Source organism: Oncorhynchus keta, chromosome 4 (genome assembly GCF_023373465.1).
Source record: "Oncorhynchus keta strain PuntledgeMale-10-30-2019 chromosome 4, Oket_V2, whole genome shotgun sequence".
Taxonomy (NCBI): Eukaryota; Metazoa; Chordata; class Actinopteri; order Salmoniformes; family Salmonidae; genus Oncorhynchus; species Oncorhynchus keta.
This window is the reverse complement of record NC_068424.1, coordinates 24,896,103-24,923,296: the sequence shown is the minus strand read 5'-3', so window position 1 is coordinate 24,923,296 and position 27,194 is coordinate 24,896,103. Positions and strand designations below refer to the sequence as shown.

The 27,194-nt window shown below is 44.1% G+C and overlaps 1 protein-coding gene across 2 annotated transcripts in view; it reads right to left on the bottom strand.

Annotated features, from left to right (window-relative positions):
- Nucleotides 1-120: 120 nt before the first annotated feature.
- The window catches only part of LOC118371754 (TGF-beta receptor type-1), a 44,464-nt gene continuing 17,390 nt past the window's right edge, over nucleotides 121-27,194 (bottom strand). Inside the window, exons 2-9 of one of the 2 annotated variants that reach the window (XM_035757335.2) lie at nucleotides 20,219-20,467; nucleotides 13,736-13,972; nucleotides 11,844-12,074; nucleotides 11,126-11,293; nucleotides 8,187-8,343; nucleotides 5,553-5,677; nucleotides 5,091-5,209; nucleotides 121-1,222 (exon numbers count right to left, since the gene is read on the bottom strand). In XM_035757335.2, coding sequence (XP_035613228.1) covers nucleotides 1,097-1,222; nucleotides 5,091-5,209; nucleotides 5,553-5,677; nucleotides 8,187-8,343; nucleotides 11,126-11,293; nucleotides 11,844-12,074; nucleotides 13,736-13,972; nucleotides 20,219-20,467 — 1,412 coding nt within the window. In that variant the 3' untranslated portion in view covers nucleotides 121-1,096. Of the gene's footprint in view, nucleotides 1,223-5,090; nucleotides 5,222-5,552; nucleotides 5,678-8,186; nucleotides 8,344-11,125; nucleotides 11,294-11,843; nucleotides 12,075-13,735; nucleotides 13,973-20,218; nucleotides 20,468-27,194 lie in introns of both variants that reach the window. The other variant, XM_035757328.2, reaches the window with a different exon arrangement.

The window sequence follows — 27,194 nt, the reverse complement described above, 5'->3', positions numbered from 1 at the left end:
TGCATAGGAGGAGGAACACTCCCTGCTGCTCCTACAGCTCTGGGAGGGCTTTTGTCAAGTCTCCATGTGATCTTACACACCCACCCACCCACACCAACACCCACCCACCCACCCTCACACAGTAACTGACATGAGAGGGGAAGAAGGGGGGTAGGTTTAAAGCAGTGGCACTTTCAGGTTATCACCTGGCTCGGAAGGCATGATGGCGACTGTCGAGCTGTTGTTGTCATAGTAGTAGCAGAGCAGAGTATATAAAATAGATACATTTTATCTATATTGCATATGCCATAGCATGTTGGCCAAGACTGAATGAGCTCATGTCCATTCTGTTTGCAAACAAAAACCAATAAGTTAAACTGACCTGTAGACCCCCTGTACCGTGATACCTAGGGAGAAGAGAAAGAAATACTAAAAAAAAGATGCAACATTTTCTGGAGAGATGAGTCCAACAGCACACCAGCATCTCTCCATGGGAAAAAACACAAATAATAACTCAATTAATATGCTCGTTTTTAAGTACCAGATGGTAAAAAAATAAACAAACTATATTTCGTTCAGTCTTTTTCTTGGGCGGTTCTCGTCGAGTCCAAGCTACCTCGCCCAGTGGCAGAACATTTGTTGTTGGAATGGAGGCATTGTCACCTGAATGTTATGACCAGCAGTCATGCAACCTTGGGGTTTTTCTTATGGGTCGTTGTTTCCTTTCCTCTGGTTTCCGCAGAACAGCATTGAGAGATGGGTCTGTGGCAGGGTGGGACTACGTCGGTCTGTAATCACCCTGATAGGTAATTCACGAGCACTGGAGGAAGTGATCCCACCAATCTTGAGGACAGGGGGGGGTGGGGTTTGCACTGGCAAACATCCTTCCACCAGATCCATCCATCACCTCCGTGACACAGGAAATACATCCACGCGCCGGTTGGTGGGGCGACGAGGAAACGATGGCGGCATTTAGGGAGTGGTCGGGGAATATCAGAGTAAAACTTCACCGAGCCGCCTCTCCTTTCAAACCAAGAGGAGGAACAGCGGAGCGAGAACTAATGATGGTAATAATAAAATAATAAGATTATGAATAATATAATAAGAGAAAGTGTGTCTACATCTTGATGCCCTCTGATTGGCTGAGCTGGGAAAGAGTCTTCTTGATGCGTAGCGCAGTGAGGCGGGCGGCTCCGTTGGCATACCAGCATTCCCTCATGATCTTAGCCATTACCCGCAGAGCCTGGAGGAAAGAAAGAAAAAACGTCACTAAAGCAACGTGTTAGAACAGAGGCGTGTAGGAGTATTTATTATCATGACAATGATATTAGTAAACAGTGGTTTTGTATACCCAGAACAGAGAGAGGCAATATATCAGTGTGCATCACACACATAGGGAGAGTTCCCACCCTCCTCACTGCACCCCGATCAAACGCGGAGGAGCCAGGGCCTTGATTCACAAAACACTTTTTGTTTAAGGAGAAACATAAATAGCGCAAGAACATTTCCAAGAACCTTTGAGGAATAGCAACTTTGCTTAACTATAGAAAGTACAGGGGGAGAAAAAAATGGCAGTTAAGAAAACATGTCTTCTTTAAGAAGGTTTTGTGAACCTGGGCCTCTGGGCTCTTAACCACTTACTGATGTTTTTATCGTTTCCACTGTTAGACTCCTGAGAGGCTTGGCTGTGGCCATTGGGTGTACAAGGTGACCCAATACCTACTTCAACAATAGCCCTGTTTTGCTCTCCTAAATTGAAAACCCTGGACCAATCTGATGCTCATTCTTCAAAAACTTGTTTAAAGGGATAGTTCGGAATTGTGGTAACGGTTCAAGATTGTGGCACGGAGCATACTAGGTGTACCCGAAGTCTTTGCGTGAAACTAGTTAGCATTTGCTTGCAAAATGACCTGCAACTTCCTGCATACTGGATGCAGAGACATAAAACCACAAGTTCATCCAACTCTAGGGAAGTAGGTTCATTGCCAAAATCCCCTTACTCTTAATTTCTTAAAAGGATAGTATGTTTTTTGGGGAGCTGGAATGAGACGCTGAATCATTTTGTTGCCAGCCTTGTAAACAGCATCTGTTTTCTGGCCATAATTTGTCTACATCTCTCAGAAACCTGTCGAGGACATAATCTTGGAGATTTCCACCAGTGCTTATTAAGACAGAGTGCACTCGTTTGGATTAACGCTGACAAATACTCTTCAGGAAGCTTTCTGACAAGTAGACCTCGCCGCCGCATCTGCTACGGTCTCTTAAGACAACCCACGCCAGTGGCTATGTATACGCTCCAGTTGTGGGAGATGCCCGCAATTTGAATGGGCGTGTTTAACCACAGAGATCACGTAATTCTGTGTGTGGAACTGTTCGGTTATGATTACTCATTTTGGTCATGTCCTAGCACTGTACTAGCGACAACGTCAACAGTGAAACGCTTACATTTTGACTTACACAATGCATATTTGAATGACGTTAAAATATTTAGGATTGATAATTGTGCATTTAAAAATTGTGAAACGCATTCAATTTGTTTAACGTAACAACAAAAATGTTTTTGTGAACACATACCAATGGGTGTACGACGCGGAAATAAAATAAATCGAAAATCTACCAATACCCTATGGATAAGAGTAAGAGACAGGCTAGAGAGAAACACACTAGAAAAAGAAACACACTATTGTTTCAGAAGCTGTGGCATTACCCAAGTTCACATGTTGAGACCCGGGGATTTTCAATCCAGTTGGGACTCATAGAAAGATTCCCACTGATCTAAGAGTCTAGACTTTCAATATTCAGTTCCAAATATTTTGCTTCCCTATTCAGTAATAGTATTAGTGATAGCCTGGTTGTGGGAGAAGTCTGGCACAGTAGTAGCAGAGCAGCAGCAGCCCACCACGGTCCCTCACCTCCCCCACAATCTGCTGCAGTGTGTTGACAAACATAGATTACACTGACTCACATCCAGCAGGGCCTTTTCAGCAGCTAGTCTCCACGCTGGCTACTGTTTTAAGAAGCATTCACAGCGCTCTCTGTTTTGTATGCCTGAATGGACTCAAGGCCAGAACACGGCATAATCCTGACACCTAGAAATGACTAAGTGTGCATCTGACTGGAACGGTACCCTATTACCTACATAGTGGACTACTTTTGATATAGTGCACTACTTTGGACCAGGGGGCTCTGGTCTGGCCCAAATCTGTATCGACCAGACTTTATACCCAACGTGTGGTTCTGATGAAACAGATGGACTGGCTAAGAGGATTCTTCTCCAGTGGGAAACAGGAGAGGGGTGAGTCATGTGAGGAGAACGCACAGGGGAGATGTTATCTGGAGAGTTCACAAGGCCACCGTGGGGCTGTGGGCTGGAAACCACAGGAACGCCCCAGTGACTAGCAGATAGCTAGCTAAAGAGCACAGAGGGATGTGTGTGTGTGTGTGCACTTTACTGCACACATGTAGTATGCAAACCGAATACACACACACACACACACACACAGTGTGCAAACTGACTAGACACACACACCTCCCTGAAACCATAGCTTGTGGTGAGACAGAGCGGTTTTTCAGGGTCATGCTGTCAGACACAAAACAAGGCCGGGAAGGCTCTCCACATGTCACGCTCTGCCTGACTCAGAGAAAACAAAGAGAGTCTCTCACTAAATACCAAAACTACCCTAGCAGCCCTGACCACCTGTATGAACATAAGCAGCGGTTTGGTCTGTCTGCAAAGGAAGTCCTCTGAGAAGTCATTACGAGGGTAACCTGTACCTCATCCTAAACTACACCACTGTCTGTTTGGAGAGGGTGCCACAAGGTGGTCCCCTCACTATTCTCTGCTCTATCCTACCAGACAGTCCTCCTCCTACTGGTCGTATTGTTGTTGGCAGGGTGTGGCTGACTCACCGTGGCGGTGCAACACGCCAGTCTCAACAAAAGGCATCTGTGTTTACGGCCTGACCTGGGAACGAGTGGCGGCCGCTGAGGCGCCATCTGCCCATTGGCACATTAAACCACTGCCCCCTCAGCCGTAGCTAGCCTCAATTAAAACCCGGGAGAGAAGAGGAGAATGACTTTCCTCTGGCTGTATATTTCAATTTTGGGGTGGTTTATGCTAGGCCTATGCTACTCTGAGATTCTCCAATGAAAGCATTTCTCAGTCCGAGATTTGGCTTAATCTGTTTCTGGGAAACCAGACCTGTATGTCTTGTTGTGTTAGTTGTACTGTACGTGTGGTCAATTGGTAGTGGCATGCTACATTGCTTAGTATATTTGTTGCCGTAGGTTGCATGTATGTATTCATCTTAATTATAAATCTATTTTTTTTTTTATATAAAAAGGTTCTTGGTACGGGGACAACTTAGCAAACAACTTGTCTGGCCAAGGCAGAAATATAGAATATAGCTTAATATCTATACCCATTAGACTATTATTTTGGTATCAGGGACATCTTTCTCTCCGGTTGATTGATCATTGTCTTGTCACTGTGTTGTGTTGAATGGCAGGTGCAGCACAGTTACAACAGCTTGGCAGCCATAAAGGCATGGTCGTAGTGGCCAGATTAGATTACAAGATTGTATTACTTTGGATTGGCTCTAATCTAATTGTTCGGTTTTACAGGCAATAAACAGGAACACCAATAAACAGAGGATGAAAGAAAGAGCAAAAAAGGGGAAAAAAAGAGCCTTGTAAACAGAGTGTGATGCCGTGAAGGAGGGAAACCTGAGACAGAGGGGAGAAACACAGCACACTTTCTTCCCCTCAGGGTGGATGGTTACTCTCTGAGGGAGGGACTGTGGTGCTACTGAGGAGAGGGAAACACTAGCTTGTGAGACCAGTCTTATTGAGATCGATAGACGCATGGGAGAGTTTTAGGTTTGTGGGCTGTGATCGTTCTTGGTTTAAACGCATCATGTCATGTGGATTTTCAGTTGATGAAATTGGCTAGTTATTATGGCTGCAAAGAGAAGACACTACACATTTCTTAAGGTGAGCCGTACCTCAGAACTTGGAATGTGAACGGTTTCAAATCCAAAGCAATATAAAGAAAAGCATTTTGATGGTATGAAGGTCCTGTGTGTGTGTGTGTGTGTGTGTGTGTGACGTACCTCACAGCTCTGCCAACGATTTGGAATGTTGGGCCGTAGCTTCTGCTCACACACCACCCTCCTCATCTCCTCTACAGAAGGGTCTGACTGCACCAGGTCATGGTATGGCAGCTGGTAGTCTTCAACGATGCCTGACGCAAATCACGTCAGACGCGTTAAAATACATCACAAACCTCTGACGTTACTTACAATACAACAAATGTTTATTATCCCTCGAGGGAAATGCGTTTGTCCTCCGCACAGTATATATCATAAACATCCCAGAGGAAGTAGCTCATGTACTTCAAAAAGGAAATGTATGTGATTTGTATATACAGTGATAATCCAACAGAACCAGAGAATTAGTTCATGAACTAATAAACTTGCTATGCGCCATCATATTACTTACCAACAGTTGATATCGGGGGCGCAACAGACAGTGAATTAATAACGGAGGATCTACAGGGGGACCAACGCACGTACCTGCTAGAGAGCATCTACTGGCTATCTCCCAGAAAACCAAGCCCATGGCGTAGATATCTGCCCTCTTAAATGACTCAAAATGCTTCATGTTTATCGAGTCGTCCAGCACCTCTGGTGCCATATACCTGGAGAGAGAGAGAGAGAGAGAGAGAGAGAGACGGCAAGGTTGGTTAGATACTACAGTAGACTGACCGCGCACACACACGTTACGTCTTATGCAGCATTCAATTCACAAGTCTAATTCACAACCTTCCACACTGAGCAAAAATGTCTTCAATTGAATTCCGCGAGCTGGAGTTTCATAATGACAATAAAAAAAACATCAAAAGGTTTGGTGTCAATACACCTACAAACACCCCGTGCAATTGTGAGCGTTTCAGAAATGCTCATGTCACAGAGCAGTTAGAAGTGTATCAATATTTGCCCACCACACTCAGAGCAATAAAAGACAATCAATCATTCCTCTGATTTTAATTTAAAAGAATAAAATAAAAAAAACTGATTCTATCCTCTGCTAGGCCGCCAGGCGTGTTTTCCAAACACAGCTTCTCAGAGAGATATGAAACATTGTCCCCCTCAGCATTTGTAGATGAACAACATTCTTGATAACCAGCAAATCTGGTTGGAAGTTTCTGGTACAGATGGACAATCAGTTTCCCCTCCTCCAGATTCTCACCTGCACCGTTGGACCTCAAACACAAAACTGACAGATCAGTGTTTGGGTCAATCTCTCTAATACTGTCGTTAGATAGAGTACATTTTGTTCCTTAAGAAGGAATCCCAGAGTCCCAGCTGGAGATGAGAGCAAATGTTTTGGGAAGGGGGCTACCCTCCCCTCTGGAAAGTTGGGTGCCACCGGAAGGAAGGGTGTTAGCGCTGCGGCGCTGGGCCTAATCTCCCTCCCCAGTCCCAGAGCTGTGAGCCTCACTAAGCCCCACAGATTCCAGGGGGCCAGCTGAACAGACAGACAGAGCCAGCCAGGACCACAACACAACCACCCACCCCAAAGAGAAAGGGGGTCTCCCGCGCTATGCAGCTCCACCACCTACTGGCAATGACCATAGTAAACTGTGGTAATGCCATCGACCCCCCCACCCCATCTATGATTCAGTATTGGTTCTGCAGCATTGATCCCCCCCTCACACCCACAGTCCCCATTCCTCAGCCCCAGGGCAATGCTACATGAAACATGAGTGCGGGGGGAGGAAAGACAGGGGACATGTTTCTAGCAGGGCTTCACAAGTAGGACATATTTTTTACTTGTCCAAAAGCTCAAGTCAATTGTCAAAAAAAGAAAAAAAACAGGTCTGCAACACCATTTGTACATCATCGTACACTGCAAGGAACCACCTTACAAAATAAAATGCTGTACTATCTTTTTCACCACAGAGAATCAGATAAAAAAATGTAGGCTACACCTATTGGCTTCTTTGCCTATTCAAGTATGCTTCAAAATACAACACTGCCCCTTTAAGGCTCTGTTGGAGGATAGTTGGTTACCCTTGGTAGCCTATAAAATATTACATTTACATCCAAATACTACAATAATTCCCTCCAGGGCTCAAAAATTAAGTGTATCCCGAAAAAAAAATGTCTACAGTTCAAAACAGACCCTGGGACAGTTCTGGGATGAACCACTGCATAGAATGTATATATATTTTTAAAGCAGAGGCTGATAAAACAGAACAGACCGTTTAGCTTAAAATGTTTATCAAGTTTATTTCTTCATATTATAAACTCAACAATGCGTATATGGCCGCATGAACGTTCCAAAATGCAATCACTGGGAAAATGGCACGCGCTAGCAGTTTCATGTGACAGATATGAAAATATATTTTAGAAATTAAGAAAGAGGGGAGATCCAAAGATGACTCAGCATGGGTTACTAAAAGGACTAGGATTATGCCTTTGGCTGCTGGACAATAAAATAATATTGATTTAAAAACCAAGAAAACATGAGAAAAATGCTGGTTTCAATGGCATATTATGAGTCTTTAAAATAATTCCCTCAACATTTCTATGGTTGTATTTTGGCCTGGCTACTTTGAAACAAGACATGGTTTCATAAAACATCACTGTTGCTGCTGCAGTGAGGTAGAGACGGCGCATTTGTATGGGCAGCATGTTTCCGTGTAATTACTCACGCCGTGTGCTCCTCCTCTCCTTTCCACCTTCCCTCGCAGCTGCCCTCCTTCCCTACCTGCTACCGATTTCACTGCACCTTCACCTATTACGGCGAGCAGTAGTTGTTGGAGCTGGGAGTAGGGGTGATGGCTCCAGTCACTATGAATGACGACTCGAAAGAGGCCGCCCCTGGGGACTCCAGTTACCTTTGAGTTTCACACACTGTGGTTGGGGGCTTGGCAGCACTCTGGAGCCAGAATGGACAAACAGTTTACAAGGCACCTCCACCTCCCACCACATCATTACAAGCAATGACAGCTCGTGGAGCCAGAATGGCCGCCAAAGGGCTCCTGTTACTTTTTGATTCCCGTTCCAATGTAGAGGGGGGAGTAGTTTGAAGTCTCCACTAACCACATCACAGAGCCGGCACGGCGACTCAGTCATATCATATTGTCAGCCCAAATAACAGGCATAAGAGGGCAGCGGAGCCCAAATGGGGAGTCCAGTTACCTTTTGGTTCCTACTCTGTGGTTGGGGGCGATGTCGATGGTGTCAGTGGCGGAGTCGTGGCGCACGGCCAGGCCCAGGTCAGCGATGCAGCACGTCCCGCTCTTCTTCACCAGGATGTTCTTAGATTTCAGGTCCCTGTGGGCGATGGCCGGCTTCCCTGGAATGGGGGGGGTGGAATAAGAGAGAAAGGAAGAAGAGTGGGAGAGGAGAAGAGAGGAAGGACGAAGAAAGAGTGGGAAAGAAAAATAGATGAGGGAAGGGAGGAGAGAGAGGAGAGCGACATAGGGGACAAAAAAAGAGAGAAATTAGATTGAGAGCTCACTGATGCAAAGGTCGGACAGTGAGGGGAGAAAAAATGAAGACAAAGACTGCCTGTCCCCGCTGGTGCCTACATGATTGTATTTGACATAGGAGTGGAGAGAGTGGGGGTGCATCTCAATAGTCTTAAGTGGTCTCCTCTCCTTACTCCTTGTATCCGTACTGATCTGAAAAAACTGAACAGCTGAAAGCACACTCTTTGCATTTGCATATCCTGCATCTTCAGATAGAAAATAAAATAGACCCATAAAGGTCCTGTATATAGTACATTTGAAATCGGAAGTTTACATACACTTAGGTTGGTGTCATTACAACTTGTTTTTCAACCACTCCACAAATTTCTTGTTAACAAACTATAGTTTCAGCAAGTTGGTTAGGACATCTAATTTGTACATGACAAGTAATTTTTCCAACAATTGTTTACAAAGATTATTACACTTATCAAATCAAATTTATTTATATAGCCCTTCGTACATCAGCTGATATCTCAAAGTGCTGTACAGAAACCCAGCCTAAAACCCCAAACAGCAAGCAATGCAGGTGTAGAAGCACTTATCATTCACTGTATCACAATTCCAGTGGGTCAGAAGTTTACATACACTAAGTTGACTGTGCCTTAAAACAGCTTGGAAAATTCCAGAAAATGATGTCATGGCTTTAGAACCTTCTGATAAATGATGTCAATTAGCCTGAGTCAATTGGAGGTGTACCTACTAATTGAGTGTATGTACACTTCTGACCCACTGGGAATGCGCAAAAAAAAAAGCTGAAATAAATCACTCTACTATTATTCTGACATTTCACATTCTTAAAATAAAGCGCCGATCCTAACTGACCTAAAACAGGGATTTTTTTTAAAACTACGATTAAATGTCAGGAACAGTATTAAAAAAAAGAATGTTTAACTGTATTTGGCTACGGTGTATGTAAACTTCAACTGTATATATACACACACTACCAGTCAAAAGTTTTAGAACACCTACTCATTCAAGGGTTTTTCTTTTTCTTTTTTTACTATTCTCTAGATTGTAGAATAATAGTGAAGACATCAAAACTATGAAATAACACATACGGAATCATGTCGTAACCAAAAGCGATGAATCAAAATATATTTTATATTGAGATTCTAGATAGTAGCCACCCTTTGCCTTGACAGCTTTGCACTCTCTCAACCAGCTTCTTGAGATAGTCACCGGGAATGCAATTAAATTAACAGGTGTGCCTTCTTAAAAGTACATTTGTGGAATTTCTTTCCTTTTTAATGCGTTTGAAACAAATCCGTTGTATTGTGACACGGTAGGGGTGGTATACAGAAGATAGCCCTATTTGGTAAAAGACCAAGTCCATATTATGGCAAGAACAAGCACTATGATGAAACTGGCTCTCATGAGGACCGCTGCAGAGGACATGTTAATCAGAGTTACAAACCTCAAATTGCAGCCCAAATAAATGCTTCAGAGTTCAAGTAACAGACACATCTCAACATCAACTGTTCAGAGGAGATTGCATGAAATCAGGCCTTCATGGTCGAATTGCTGCAAAGAAACCACTACTAAAGGACACCGATAAGAAGACTTGCTTGGGCCAAGAAACATGAGCAATGGACATTAGACCGGTGGAAATGTGTCCTTTGGTCTGATGAGTCCAAATTTGAGATATTTTGTTCCAACCGCCGTGTTTTTGTGAGACGCTGTGTGTAGTAATTTATTTAGAATTTTGGGACTATCGTTTGTTTTTCAACAGGACAATGACCCAACACACCTCCAGGCTGTGTAAGGGCTATTTGACCAAGAAGGAGAGTGATGGAGTGCTGCATCAGATGACCTGGCCTCCACAATCACCCGACCTCAGCCCATTTGAGATGGGTCGGACCGCAGAGTGAAGGAAAAACAGCCAAACAAGTGCTCAGCATATGTGGAAACTCCTTCAAGACTTTTTCCATGTGAAGCTGGTTGAGAGAATGCCAAGAGTGTGCAAAGCTGTCATCAAGGTAAAGGGTGGCTTTTTGAAGGATCTCAAATATAAAGTATTTTGATTTTTTAACATGATTCCATATGTGTTATTTCATAGTTGATGTCTTCACTATTATTCTACAATGTAGAAAATAGTAAAATTAAAGAAAACCCCTAGAATGAGTAGTTCTAAAACTTTTGACCGGTAGTGTATAGTGCTATATATATATATATATATATATCATAGTCTGCGTGACCCAGAGAGGTAGACGCAGGGGAAGAATAACTAGGTAGGTAGTGTGCAATCAGGAGATCAACTACAGAGGCCCGACAGGGATGATTTAACATATATTTACAGATATAGAGTGGAGTTTCCCTACAGTGGAGAGTGGACCTGCTTGTCATCATAGTCAAACGTCCAAGTTCCTCTTTCTATGCCCATGATACAAACCTAATGTGTGAACATTATGATTAGAGTACAGATATACGTAATGAAGTATTGTATGTTACACACAGTTTGTAACGCATTACTATTCTACGTGAAGCCAAAAGGCAAATGTTCCGACTCCCATCTCTTGACAAAGAGTAAAGTCCTTAGTCGCTGATTGGTGGGTGTTGCTGTCACCAGTCACTGATTGACTGTGATTGGTCAACAAAGCTGTTACTCACCTTGCGTGCCAACGATCTCCATGTGGAGGTGGGCCAGGCCGCTGGCAGTGGACAGGGAAAGTTTGATCATGCCCTCCACGGTGACGGTGTAGCGGTTCAGGTAGTCAAACAAAGAGCCATGCTCATGGTAGTCTGATACCAGCCACAGCTGGGTCCATGTCCCATTATCTGGAAAGAGAAGGGGGTAACAGAAAGAGGGAGGGGAGAGGGATAGATATACAGAGAGATAAAGTAGAGTAAGATGAGTGAGAAAAAACAAAAAGAAACAGACAGACCGAGAAAGACCGAGTGACCGAGGGAGGGAAAGACAGAGCGAGAGAGACAGACAGAAACAGAGAGAGAAAGACCGACAGAGAGAGAGAAGGGAGGGAGGGAGAGGTTAATGAACACAGTGAGTTGGTTCTCCTCAGAGCAATGTAATGTTACCTGCAGATGGTCAGAGAGAGCTCAGAGCAGCTGGACTGAGCACAACTACCGCCCCGACTCTAGAAACACACACACCTACCACCCCTGGCTGTCTAGCAGGGATTCTGCACTGAGATCACTAGACTACATCCAAATATGCTGGAGTGAACCTTTATCATGATAACGGTCTACCATATCCTAAACCCTAATAGAGGGGCATTACGAATCTCAAGGTCCAGCAAGTAAAAACAATAAAAAAGCACCCCTACAAAAGTGGTTCTACTCTTTAGAGGTGAGCTGTGATTGGTCGTACCTTTGTTGTCGGCAGCGATGAAGCCCAGGATGTTCTCGTGACGCAGCATGACTGTCTGGTAGATCTCAGCCTCGCGGAACCACGAGCGCTCCTCACGGGACGAGAATATCTTGACCGCCACCTCTTCGTCTCGCCACTTCCCCCGCCACACCTCGCCGAAGCGGCCCTTTCCGATGCTCTCCTGGAGGATGATGGTCCGGGCTATGGTCCTCTGAACCAGCAGGGGCAGACCTGGGAGGAAGAAGATGGTTTAGAAATGCGCTACAAAACGGGACTGGTCACTCGCTAGCAATGTACATACGTAACAACTGCTGCTTAAGGAGAAAGTAATCCAAAGGACGATGTCATGAAAATGACCAGGAACTAACCTCAGTGTATAAAGTGATTGGCTAATTGTCTGTGCTGCAGCTTTTCGGACAATATTCAGCAAATGCATTTCTTTCTTTTTTTTAAATTTTTTTAAACCTTAAGCATATTGAAACTGAAACCGTCACAAACAGGCCAGAGTTGTGCTCCTGGGTAAATATATCTATCGCTCTCTTTAATTTCACCAGCTGGACCATCAGCTATTTACTGTGGGGCCTGCAGGGAGGGGTTGATAAGTCGAGAGCCGCAGGTACTAGCAGCAGCAGCAGAAATAGCCAGGCTGTAGAGGCCGCGGAGATCAGGGCCATTAGAAGCCAAACCGAGCGTAGGTTGTGGTGGGCTAGCTAGCTGTATGAGGAGAGCAGGGAGGAGACAGATGGGGTCACTATCATCCTAGCAGGGTCTGATGTTCACTAGATGTGTGCCGTGACATCCTGGAAAATAATATTTTAGTCTACATGCTGCATGAGTGGACTGAGTGCCTTGGTTTTTCCATGACTATAGTAGGCCCCTAAATCGTACTTCTGAAAGTCTTTCGTCTGTGCCGTGCTCCTCATCCTTTTTGTCCGTGTGTACTTAATTCAGGCAGACTGTGGACTTATCCACCTTATCCACATTTAAGATCCCATTCTGAAAATGAAAAATGCACTTTAAAAGCCGGAAAAAAGGAGCCACTGACAGGCTTGTTAAATTCAGTTAGGCTGTGGACTTAACTGGTCCTCCAGTTTTGATATCTTGCAGAAAGTACAAATCAACTTGGTCCTATAATGGAAAATCCTACAAATCATAACAAAAAAAAATCTATTCACACTTTCACACAAAAAGTCCCAAGAAGTTGATCCTGAATCAAATCCAGGTATCCTAGAGCTGTGGATTTCTCTGCCAGTCCTGATAGTGAGCTGTTAATTGCTGGACGGAACAAGAAGACAAGGTTTCCGCGTGCCAGTTCTCTCACCACGTCCCTTGGCTGGCGTCTGGAGTTGAGAGCAGCTTTACAGCCGCTCTGTGTTAGCGCCGCCCAGTCAATAGAGCCACGGGCCGCAGCGCTTCCATTACGCCACAGCTAAGGCTGAGCTCATCTGAGCGAGAGATGGACCGATAAGATAACGGCTGCCTTCACTACACACTCACTGAGGGCGGGAGTCACTTCTCCCTGGCTCGATCTCCCCATCGTCTCACAGCAGAGTGTGTCTCTAAGCACTGTTCTGTAGCTACACACACACACTCAGTTATTCACACAGGCACACACGCACACCAAGACGCATGCTGGTAAGCTCACGCACGCTCATTCAATTGCACACACGCAGCCAAACAAAGTAGCAACGCAACACGAGTGGCCACGTCGGAGCAGATAATAGATCCTTTTGCTTGCCTTAACACTAAAACAAACAAATACAGAAAAAAACGATATTAAATAATATAACGAAACATGAGCAGTCCTGCATGAACAGAGACCCCCCCAACACAGTCACAATCACACACACACACACATCCCCACCCCCTCACCCCATGGCTACCTAACCCACCAGAGCCGGAGCCAGAGGTGGTCATGTCGTAGATGAGGTCTTGGAGAGTAGAGCCCACATTGAGGAAGGGGTGGTTCATGGAGGGGTCCTCCTCGTTGGGTACGCGGTGGTGGACGCCCGCACGGCTGTGGCAGATGTAGAAGACCAGCATCAGCACGAAGCACAGTACGCACACAGGCCCCGCGATGACCGCTGCCAGCGCCACAGGCCCCAGGGGAACCGGCTTCACCGTCGGCACTACGGGTAGGAGGGAAGAGAAGGGGTTAAAAAATGAGCTAGATACAGCTGTTTTTCTTTAGACTGTGTTGGGTTTGGTTTTAGGCCCATCTCTGGTTGGACGTAGAGAAAAAGATGTCCACGGGCACATAAATTCATTTTTTTTATTTTTATAATAATGAGTATTTTGTCCACAATGGGAGTTTGTTAATTCACTTCGGTAACTATCGACATTCTTTACAAATTGTTCCATCTAAATTAGTAACCATTTAAAAAAGGTCCAGTACAGCCAAAAATGTGATTTCTCTCTCTCTCTGTTACGCGTTCAAAAGTTTGGGGTTGCTTAGAAATGTCCTTGTTTTTTAAAGAAAAGTACATTTTTTGTCCATTAAAATAACATAAAATGGATCAGAAATACAGTGGACATTGTTAAGGTTGTAAATGACTATTGTAGCTGGAAACAACTTATTTTTAATGGAATATCTACCTAAGCGTACAGAGGCCCATTATCAGCAAGCATCACTCCTGTGTTCCAATGGCACATTGTCTTAGCTAATCCAAGAAGGCTAATTGATCATTAGAAAACCCTTTTGCAATTATGTTAGCACAGCTGAAAACTGTTGTCCTGGTTAAAGAAGCAATAAAACTGGCCTTCTTTAGACTAGTTGAGTATCTGGAGCATCAGCATTTGTGGGTTCGATTCTTCTGAAATACGTCAGTCTATTCTTGTTCTGAGAAATGAAGACTATTCCATGTGTGAAATTGCCACGAAACTTAAGATCTGGTACAACGCGGTGTACTACTCCCTTCACAGAACACAAACTGGCTCTAACCAGAATAGAAAGAGGAGTGGGAGGCCCCGGTGCACAACTGAGCATGAGGACAAGTATTAGAGTGTCTAGTTTGTGAAACAGGCGCCTCACAATTCCTCAACTGGCAGCTTCATTAAATAGTACCCGCAAAACACCAGTCTCAACAGTGAAGAGGCGACTCCAGGATGCTGGCCTTCTAGGCTGAGTTGCAAAGAAAAAACCATATCTCAGACTGGCCAATAAAAACAAAAGCCTACGGTGGGAAAATTAACACAGACACTGGACAGAGGAACTCTGCCTAGAAGGCCAAAATCCCGGAGTCGCCTCTTCGCTGTTGACGTTGAGACTGGTGTTTTACGAGTACTATTTAATTAAGCTGACAGTTGAGGACTTGTGAGGTGTTTGTTTCTCAAACTAGACACTAATGTACTTGTCCCCTTTCTCAGTTGTGCACCGGCCCCTCTTGCTATTCTGGTTAGGGCCAGTTTGAGCTGTTCTGTGAAGGGAGTAGTACACAGCGGATATCGGTTTCGGCCAAAAATGTCATATCGGTACATCACTAATTTGTTTATTCTTCACCATTTTAATTGCAAAAAAATAACAGTATGGTACTTAATTGTTAAAAACATCTGAATTGGACCTAAGAGAATTTCAAAGCTGTGTGTGAAAAGGGGTCCAGGATAGAGTAGGCGAATGAGCCTTTGGTTGACACAAAGTGAGCCCAATGCTGGATGTACACCCATTATTTAATCCAAGTGCTGGATTAGACATGTATGGATAACCCTATAAGTACATTTAAAACAGAATACCCACACCAGTGTTCCCCAGCAACCTTTTCAAAAACATCTGACCACTTTACAGTCTTGACTCTTTGGTCCTTTTCCTCAAAAAGCATTGAATATATGAAAGCGATGACAGAAGGAAGAGCATGGCTTGTCATATGCCCGTGTCACAAATGTCTTCAAGTCAATGGTTAATACGCTTTCATACGTCGATACAGTACATACAGTATAGTCACATGCCCATAGGATGAATCACTGGGGCTCAAGGCTCTAGCTGTATCAATAGTGATGGAAGAGAAGCTGTTCTGGCCTGAAGGCCACAGTAAAATGTTGTTTTGACCACAAGACTGTATCTGAAAAGGCTCCTACTGTGTTGGCCACTCAATCTCCTCTAATGGTTAGAAAACCGGCAACAAAAATAAGGGGGGGGGCAGAAAGTGCTCCTGCAATGACACACTACGAGCGGTTAATTTTGTAAATGTCGCAGGGGAAGCTAGGAAAATAATCAAACGAAAAGGGTCAAGTGTGGGGTGCGCTGAAGTTGTGCATTAAAGTCCTGGAGCAGAGGGTTCTCTGGTCCAAGGCTTTCGGCCAACACTTAAAAGGGCAGAGGTGGGCTTATTTTGTACGGCGACAGAATTGTTAAAGTTTGGAGAAAAATCTACCTTTTGCCAAAAACAGGGCCACTACACTGCGTGGGCAACCATCTGTTGCATATAAATGTTTAAATTCCTATACAGAAAGCTATGCCAGAACGAAATGCTTAGTGTAGCAAGACGGGTATAGGTTAACCTAGGTCAATCCTTTAAAAACAGGGTTTTGGGTTGTTCAAATCTTCTCCTCTACCTACATGGCAATCTCAAGACAGTCATTTCTGTCCTAATTCTATGATTTCTGTGCACAGAGGGCAGTCGTAATGATGTGTTTTATAACTGATGGGTAAGGCTATTTAGGATTGGCAAGGTAACAACATAATTAGGACTGAAGACTTTGCGTGTGTGTGATGACGCTCATGATTCATTCAATGGTACAGACAGACAGAGAAATCTGACAACTGTCGATAGGTACTTGGAACAGCCTCCTGTGCTTTCTCCTGCTAGAGCAAGATACGTCCCTGCTGTGTACTGAACGGGTACCAACGACCCTGCCGTTTCTACTTCGCAATGCTTGTCAGTGGCCAAGAACTTGACTTTGAGCCAATCAGAGAGCACAAACTTCCACTTTGGGGAGTAAAAAGAAGGGGGGAGCACTTCCCCCGACGTAATCCACCCCCTTTTCATTAGAATGCTTCTAACTAAAACAATAAAGATGCAATAAAGAAGTCTTTACATATATATTTTACATCTAGCTAAAGGGTTTTGTGCTTAAAGAAGGATTGTTTTGTTAGGTTCAGTTTAACCTCTTGAAACTAGGGGCACTTTTTATTTTTGGAAAAATAACGTTCCCAAAGTAAACCGCCTATTTCTCAGGACCAGATGCTAGAATATGCATATAATTGACAGCTTAGGATAGAAAACACTCTAAAGTTTCCAAAACTGTAAAAATATTGTCTGTGAGTAACAGAACTAATATTGCATGGTGAAACCCTGAGGAAAATCCAATCAGGAAGGGCCTCTTATTTTGAAACCGTTGTGTTCCTATGTACCCCAATTGGCCATTGAAAGGGATATTAACCAGATTCCCTTTTCTACGTATTCCCTAAGGTGTCTACAGCATTTTGACGTAGTTTCACGCCTTTATGTTGAAGAATGAGCGTAAACGACTACATTGCGTAAGTGGCCAGCTGAGGGCTCTCAGAGTGATTCTTGCGTAAAATACACATTTTTCCTCTCGCTCCTACTGAAAAGCCAATTGTCCCGGTTGATATATTATCGAATAGATATTTGAAAAACACCTAGAGGATTGATTCTAAAAAAGGTTTGCCATGTTTCTATCGATATTATGGATATAATTTGAATTTTTTTTCAACATTGTCGTGATCGCTATTTCCGGTGGATTTCTGAACATAACGTGACAAACTGAGGTATTTTGGGTATAAAAATAATCTTTATGGAACAAAAGGAACATTTGCTGTCTAACTGAGTCTCGTGAGTGAAAACATCCAAAGCTCAAAGGTAAACGATTAATGTGATTGCTTTTCTGATTTCCGTGACCAAGCTTCCTGCTGCTAGCTGGACATAATACTATGCTAGGCTATCGATAAACTTAAACGCTTGTCTTGCTTTTGCTTAACCTGTTAATCCTACCCCCTACTTTTTCGAACATTCTGTTAAAAATCGCGCAACATTTCAGCGTCCTGCTACTCATGCCAGGAATATAGTATATGCATATGATTAGTATGTGTGGATAGAAAACACAGACATTTCTAAAACTGGTTCAATCACGGCTGTGACTATAACATAACGTGTGTGTCATCGAAAAGCGGAAGAAAAACTGATCACCAAAATCTGGAAAATATATCAATGCGCCACTTGCATGTATTGTTTGTGGGAAACCAAATTACATGGGGCTGAGATTGCAAGTCCTACAGCTTCTACAGGATGTCGCCAGTCTTGTCAATTGCCTGGCCTTTGTTTCTTGGTCAAACGAGTGAGAGAGAGCCCATTACTTCCGGTCTCCGACAGGATGTTTTGGATGAGAAATTTCCGACAATGATTTTAAGACGTGGAGCTATTGAATACACATCGCCCCGTGATCAATTTGATAGATTATTAACGTTTACTAATACCTAAAGTTGGATTACAAAAGTATTTCGAAGTGTTTTGTGAAAGTTTATCGTCAACTTTTTTAATTTTAAAAAATGACGTTGAGTTTTAAAACACTGTTTTTTCCTGGATCACACACTCTTCATAGATCGATATTTAGGGTATATATGGACCGATTTAATCGAAAAAAAGACCCAATAGTGATGTTTATGGGACATCTAGGAGTGCCAACAAAGAAGATCGTCAAAGGTAATGAATGTTTTATATTTTATTTCTGCGTTTTGTGTAGCGCCGGCTATGCTAATTATTTTGTTTACGTCCCCTTCGGGTATTTCGGGGTGTTGCATGCTATCAGATAATAGCTTCTCATGCTTTCACCGAAAAGCATTTTAAAAATCTGACTTGTTGGCTGGATTCACAATGAGTGTAGCTTTAATTCAGTACCCTGCATGTGTGTTTTAATGAACGTTTGAGTTTTAACGAGTGCTATTAGCATTTAGCGTAGCGCATTTGCATTTCCAGATGTCTAGATGGGACACCTGCGTGTCGGGTAGGAGTAAGAGGTTAATGGGACAGTTGATGGGAACAACCATCAAACTAGTAGTAATAGAACTTTAAAAAGGTTTATATATTTTTTAAATGGTGCGTATTAATAACCTCTTGAATCTAGGGGGCACTATTTTCATTTTTGGAAAAATAACGTCCCCAAAGTAACGGCTATTTTGTCAGGACAAGATTCTAGAATATGCATATAATTGACAGCTTAGTATAGAAAACACTCTAAAGTTACCAAAACTGTAAAAATATTGTCTGAGTATAACAGAACTGATATTGCAGGCGAAAGCATGAGAAAAATCCAATCAGGAAGGGACTCCTATTTAGAAAGCTCTGCATTCCTATGCGTCCCTATTGAGCAGTGAATGAGATATCAACCAGATTCCTTTTTCTATGGCTTCCGTAATGTGTCTAGTGTCACAATACATAGTTTCAGGCTTTTATTTTAAAAAATGAGCCTGAACGTCAACATTGCGTCAGTGGTCAGCTGAAGTCTCCCAGAGTGTTTTGTGCGTAAAGGACAAATGCAGCCATTGTTTCCCTCTATCCTACTAAGAAGCCACCAGTCCCGGTTGATATATTATCGAATAGATATTTGAAAAACACCTTAAATTGATTATAAACAACGTTTGCCATGTTTGTCGATATTATGGAGCTAATTTGGAATATTTTGCGCAATTTCCGGTAGATTTCTCAGCCAAAACGTGAAGAACAAACAGAGCTATTTCGCCTACAAAAATTATATATTTGGGGAAAAAAGGAACATTTGCTATCTAACTGGGAGTCTCGTGAGTGAAAACATCCGAAGCTCAAAGGTAAACGATTTAATTTGACTGCTTTTCTGATTTTCGTGACCAGGTTGCCTGCTGCTAGCTAGTCATAATGCTATGCTAGGCTATCGATAAACTTACACAAATGCTTGCCTTGCTTTGGCTGTAAAGCATATTTTCAAAAGCTGAGATGACCTGGTGATTAACAAAAGGCTACGCTGTGTTTCAATAGATTTCACTTGTGATTTCATGAATAGGAATATTTTCTAGTAATATTTACGTCCGTTGCGTTATGCTAATTAGTGTCAGTTGATGATTACGCTCCCGGACCCGGGATGGGTAGTATCAAGAGGTTTTAACGTTAGAAACTTAATGTTCTAGCTATTGTTTTCATGTCAAGTTGGGCAACTTATCTCAATGTAGATTTTTTTTTAGCCATATCGCCCAGCTCTACTTTGTGGTCCAGATTTGAATTTGAGGACCCAAGATAGTACGCCACAGTACGCCACAGTACAGTAGAACAGTCCATGTAAAAATAACCCTGAGGCCTACAGTCCAGCCCTTATAAATGCAAAGGCTTGGGCTTAGTTTACTGTGTGCATTTATGGGACACACACACACACACACACACACACACACACACCTGGGAAGACGCTGAGGTCGGGGTTCTTGTTGCACCAGTCGGTGGCGCAGCACATGGGGTAGATGCCAGTGTCGTCCTTGGTGGAGGGTGCGCAGATGAAGGGGCGGTCACGCGGGATTAGCTCGTTCTCTGGAACACACATGCTGCTCTCGGCGGTGATGCTGCTGCCAGACTTCCTGACGGACACGAAGCACAGGCCGTCCGTGGTGCACGTGGAGTTGAGGCATCGCTGGCAGTAACACTGCAAGGCTATAAGAGGGTGGGAGGAGAAAGGAGAGAACGGGAACATAGAGATTCAGGTAGAAAGAAAGAGAGTGGGAGGGAACATGAGGACAAAGGAGAGTTTACCACCTATTTTCTTCCCCACAAAAGGTACTGAACAGAGTGCATGCTATAATACAAGAGCGCAATTTCACTGTGTGTGTAGCAGTTACCATAAAAGCAACAAATAAGTAGTTACAGTGCAGCACAGAAAAACCTCAATGCAGTCTGCTACACTAGTCAAAATCAACAAGTCAACAACACGTCAAAACAACGCTCGCCCACTGAGGTGATGTGAGCCACCTCACCACCCACAGTCTCACTTCACCGTAGTCAACTTCCTTCCTGCTCAGCCCGTTTGCAGCCAGAACACTTGCAGATGAAACGTGATATGTCGTCAAGAGTGACTGTGCCAGACTTTCACCTTCTCACAACAACACCAAGAGCTTTGTGCTGGTTTAGACCTACAGATTTACTATGAACCTCGCTGGGTCAGTTTAAGTTGCTTCAACCTCAACCCTTTTCTATCCAGGCTACCTCTCCCTCACTATGGTTACACTTTTCTTTATTTATTCTCTTCCATCTCTATTATTACACTTTTCTCCCTCTACGCCAAAGGTTTAGTCTAATGGTATGGTTGTGTTGCTATAGCTGAGTGGGTATAACTTGGAGCAGGATGGAGCGGCCTAGGCCTATCACTGAGACCTGTAGTACTTCCAACTTCAAAATGAGACTTTGGGAATTCAAATCTGTTCTCAATTTGCAGCCCTCATTTATACCTGTCGATACAGACAAATTGCTCTTTAAACTCAGCACGGATGCCTGTCAGTTCAAAGCTTTCTAACCACTTGAGGAATTCAGATAGATGCTGAACCAGGTCAGACATACAGACAGCATGCATGACCAGTCTAAACCGTCAGACCACTACTAGACATTGCGGGATAAATTATTTACTGAACAGTCATTATGCGAGGTGCCTTCCTATGCTTACAAGGCTGGTTGGTGGTGGTGGCTCCATTGGCAGGTCTGGAGGTAGGGTATCTATAGCTGACTAGGCTACTTCAGTGTGGCTTTTGGCCCCTAGCTCCCCAATAAACACACACTCGCTATGGCACCTGGCTCACACACTCCCCACCTGGGAGTCAAACATCAAGGCCGGCAGACGCCAAGCCCTAACCTCTGTTTAGGTGTGTGTAATGATAACCTATCGTGAGGAAAGGCTACTCAGGCAGAGGGGAAAGGGGGGAGAGAAAGAGCAACTCTAAAAGGACAACTTCAGAGAGTGAGTGAAAAAGAGAGCGCAAAGTAGGAGAGAGAGAGAGAAAGAGTGCGCAACCTAAATTATTGTGTGAATAACCTAGAGGAATGAGTCTGTCCCTCCCATAACCCTGGTGCCTGCCCTTCACAGTTTACACTAAACAACTACTCACTCAAAACCCAGACAACTATTATGGCAGCAGAGCATATCTCAAGTCTAGACGGTCTCCATACCGCCACCTTAATAATACTGCTTGGCCTCAGGGGAAGGAGGTAGATGATGTGACTGTGTGTCTTTGGAAGGTTGCCACGTGTACAGCCCTTTGTCATGGCAAAGACACCTCAACTCTAGAGCCCATAAGACATGAAAAGCTTCCAAGAATGAGAAAAGTTGTTATAAAGTCAAAACAGCACTGATCTGCACCAACATGGCATGCAAATTTACTATGGTGGAAATCTAGGTTTCAATCATTTCGCCCATCAGTGACCCTTCTGGTCCTTCTGTAGCACAGTTGGTAGAGCATGGCGCTTGTAACGCCAGGGTAGTGGGTTCGATTCCCGGGACCACCCATACGTAGAATGTATGCACACATGACTGTAAGTCGCTTTGGATAAAAGCGTCTGCTAAATGGCATATATTATTATATATATTATATATTATTATTATTATATTATCATTATTATATTATTATTATTATTATTATATTACCATTGAGGAGAAGAGAAACCTAGGGAAGAGATTAAACTATTTTGAAACAAGTCTGTCGTGTTTCAGTGTCTGCAGGCACAGCTGGAATGGCGTGGCAGACCAAGAGAGAATGCGAGACACAGTCAGGGTTGGGACCACAGGAAGCTGCTGAGGGGAGGACAGCTCATAATGGCTGAAATGGAGTGAATGGAACAGTATCAAACACATTCAGTCCCAGCCATTACTATGAGCCCGTCATCCCCATTTAAAGTGCCACCAGCCACTCGTAGTTGTCTCTGTCACAGTCTGGTCCTATTCTGGATGTGGAGAGTTCGACTCACTGCCTGCTTAGCATGGGAACATTAAATCAGACAGACACGCACGCAGCGACTAGACTAAATAAACACATCTGTGAATGGGACAATACTTTTCCAGTGTCTCATCTGATCTTAGACCAGTATAAGAGTGAATCTAGGGGTAGTGGCAGACGGTCTCATCCAGAGTGAATTACAGTCAATGCATTCAACTAAGTTCAGTAGTGAGAAAAGAAAAGAAGCTGTTCAGTATGAGAGCTGTCAATCTCATGTTGTGGTTTCCATCAACAGGTGAAAGCAGAATTCTAATATGAAACACCCATCCAGTTCACCCACTGTACTGTTCCCTCATCCCATCTTTTCATATCAGTTAGTTATCAAAGGAGAGAGAACATGAGGGGAGAACTTCTCTTTAGGCTGCTGAGCGTTCCTTTATACATGGGAACACTTAATTCCTTTGTAGTTGGGAGGTACTTGGGCAGTGGGCACCGAGGCTGGCACGCAGGTGGCATGAGTAAGGCAAGATGAGTCTGATTAGATCTGTGGTTTCCTTCAGCAGAGAGAGACGGCAATAAAAAAAAACTTTTAAAAAAGGAGGTAGGGAAAAGGACAGAAAGAGCGAGAGAAGATAGGCCTAGATAGCGAAAGATGAGAGCCGTTGCCAGGAGAGCAGAGCAGTTGTCCAACAGCCGGCGGATTCAATCTGCTCCCCTTTCCATCATTCCTCAGATATGACACAACAGCAGACACACACAAATGGCAGGCGAAAGGAATTAATCCTTAGATAGCACAGAAAGCAACTAATTTAACCAGGAAACAGGGGAGGAGGAGTAGCTGGCACTGAAGAAGCAGGTAATTTATTTAGTCTGTGGCAAAGCACCATTTGTTAGGTGTCATAAAATGTATAGGGGGGGGAAAAAACGAATGGCCTTTCTCGCTTTCTCCAACCCCCTGATGTTTGCTCTACATCAAGTAAACAAAGTATATCCGGTAAAACAGCTCAACAAAATAGGCACGATTGGAATTATTTACTAATTTAGGGGGAGCGGACCTGGAGGACAGACGGAGCGTAAACAAAGCTCTCACAGTGATCCAACAACTCGACAAATACACCCAACCACACAAACTGTTCCATGTCTACCTCTAATCCCAATTGGGTCACACACATACGTGTGTGTGTATAACCATGACCCAATTGGGATTATACCCAGTTTGTGTGTGTGTGTGTGTGTGTGTATATATAAATAAAATACATACATTTAAAAATATATTTTTTAAATCACACACACACTTAGAAAGGTGGCGTAGAAGCAGTCCCAGTCAGATTAAAAAGAAACACCCAGAGGGGGCAGGATCAGGGTACTAAGGGCAGGGACCACATACAGAGCCTTCAGAAAGTATTCACACCCCTTGACGTTTTCCACAGTTAGAGTTTTAATGGCCATGATAGGAGAAAACTGAGGATGGATCAACATTGTAGTTACTCCACAATACTAACCTAAAATGTTCGACGAGCAGGTGTCCAAACTTTTGGTCATGTAGTGCATTTCTGAATTTAATTTCAAATAAATTAGCTAAACTTTCTAAAGACAAGTTCACACTTTATCATTATGTGTAGACACACATACATACATTACATACATTACATACATTACATTACATTACATTACATACATTACATACAGGCTGTAAAACAACAAAGTGTGGAATAATTCAAGAGGTGTGAATACTTTGAGGACCCCTAGACTTAGGCAGCACAACTAGTGAGTCCTTGGCTGCACTGACACGGTTCCTCGAGAGCTCTAACTCCCCTAGAGCATAGTAGACCCTGAATGATGCCAACTGATATCCTCCTCTCCTCCTTTCTCCATCCCCCTCTTCATTCTCTTGCTCTCTTTTGGCTGCGTGTCAGGCAGTGGCCAGTCACATGTTTGTTGGTGGGCCTTGCTCTGTGCTCTGAGGCCTCCAGTAACCCAGAACACAGCAGCATGTGGAAATGTCTCCCTCCCCCTTTGCTTCGATCATGGACCAGGCAGCGTGTTCAGCGGTACTGGAGAACAGGGTTGCAACATGCAGGCTAGCTACTGTAGGGACTAGTCACCATCTCTGGTAGACAACTCAGATCAAACATTAAGGATATGCTCCACAAAAACCACAAACTATTCTCCACAACAGTTAGGCTGTGTCAAATCCCAGTGAATACCAAAAAATGTGAGGGAAAAAAGGTTAAAGAGAAAATATGCAATTTTCCTTTATATTTAAAAAGGTTATTTAAAAACCCTATGCCATTTGTAGTGACCAGAGGCAATGAGCCAACACATGGTCAATGCCATCAGCATCACACAAGCTCCTTTGAAGATGCTCTAAACATGAACCAGAGTAGTTGTGTCATCAGAACTGAACTCTCTCTTCCAACTAATAAGAGTGAGCGGCTGTGGCCTTCCAGTCCCTACAAGGGAACAAGAAGGTGGTTTAAAAACTAACACACAGGCCTGTTTATGCTGAGGCCAGGGAGACAGTTATAGCAGAGGGGGGGTAGGAGCCTACATTGAAGAGGGATGAGATGACTCTTTCACTCAGCTGGCCTGGCTTGGGCCAGGACAAGGGCAGGGAACCAACCATGCTGTGGGAGGAATGATGGACATCTCATACGGCGCTCGCTGACCCAGAAGGGAATGAGAGAGGGGGGAGAGGCAAACTGACAGAACCTCAACGTGGAGGAGAAAAGGGGGAGAGGAGAGGTCAGCGGTACAGAACACAACACACACCGGTTCCAGACCAGAGAGACAAAGGGGAGTTGGAAGAGGGCCTCTGCACAATCCACCTGATTGGCTGAGCTAGGGAGTGAAGGAGAGAAGAGCGAGGGGGGGAGAGGCCAGAAGAGTGTAAATATGTAAATACACGTTCCGTCACTGAGCCCCTGCTAGCATAGAGAAGGTGCCAAGAGAATGCTTTCTGGCACGGGGTTGGAGCACAGACGACGACAGGGGGGGGGGGGCAGGACTTGAAGAGAAGGGCGTTTTCAGTCATCAGACTCCAGTGGAGGCTCATCCTAACGCAAGGGGAGGAGAGAAAGAAGCAAGAAGGGAGGCTGAGAGAGGCTGATGTCCGGGAGCGAGGCTGCCCTGGCCTGTGTCGGCCCACCACGTTACTCCACACACACACTAGACCAGCGCCTAGAGAGCCCCGAGCCACAGCCTTTAATCTATTAAACACAAGACCATCCACATGCATGCCGTTACCAGGCAACACACGAACAATGCATAGCTGTCAGTAAGCAGTTAGGGGGCTAAAATCGCCCCCCCCCCCTCTTGTAACAGAGAAACAGAAGCAAGAGGTGTGAACAAATAGGCTAGATCTAGCGACAGCCCGGGCGCTCGAGTCAATACTTGAGCAGGGGGCATGAAATGAATTTGGTGTAATCTGCATGAAGAGTTCCGACGCATTTACAATTGCAGAGGCCAGGATTTAATATCCCATTCCAATTGGTTAAACAATTGTGTCAGTGGCAACAGCATGTGCATCTAGTGTATCAAAACAATATGCAAATGAGCCAGCAGAACAACAGTGAGAAACAGATGATGGCTGATCAGTAGAAAGTAGAGAAGGTACGTCCTTCCTTGTTTTTCCCCCTTCGTTCCGTCTCCCATGGCGCATTAACCCGCATTCAGGAACCGCCGGTTAAAAGACAAGCGCTGCTAATCATTACCTGAGGCAGCAGCAAGCAGACAGCTTGGGTATTACCACTCACATCTGGGCTGATGAGTAATTCACCCTACTACCCGACAAAAATCAATGAATATATTACATCAGTCTGACAACCCCTTGTCTAAAGTACCAACCAAAAGATAACTGCTAAGTGTGAATGTGCTGATGGCAGAAACATGCTGCATAGCATGAGAGCACCGCATGACTAAGCTCAGGACTTGTACAATATAGTACAGAGGAGTGGCTAGTCACCCTGCAAGTAGCCTCACTAGCCGGATTGTCACTAGTGCACTTAAATGGATTCCAGACAGGTTTGAAATTCATGGTAAACCTGAGAATTCTACCCCTTCCTCCCCCTCTCTAAAAAGGTCCCCTTGTTTTAACAGACTGCTGTTAAAATGACCCGTTGGCAGCAGGCCAGGATCCATACAGTTCCACCATCCCCCACTCCTCCCCCTCCACTCCGCTGCACCTCCATTCTCCCTGGCTTCCTGGACTGCATGTTGATTAGACATGGGCTAGCACACATAACAGCCAGGCACCGAGGGTACAGACTAGAAGCTCTGTATGCAAAAGATCCTGACCAGCAATGCTGCACCTGACCATGCATACTGATGAGTGTTCCTATATGGGATTAAATGAAGGCGAGGACTGCCAACATGTATCCCAGTAAGACTGTCGCCACTGACGTTGGCTAATGGGGATCCTAATATATTACACATTTTAAAAAACATGGCTTGTGTGGTGT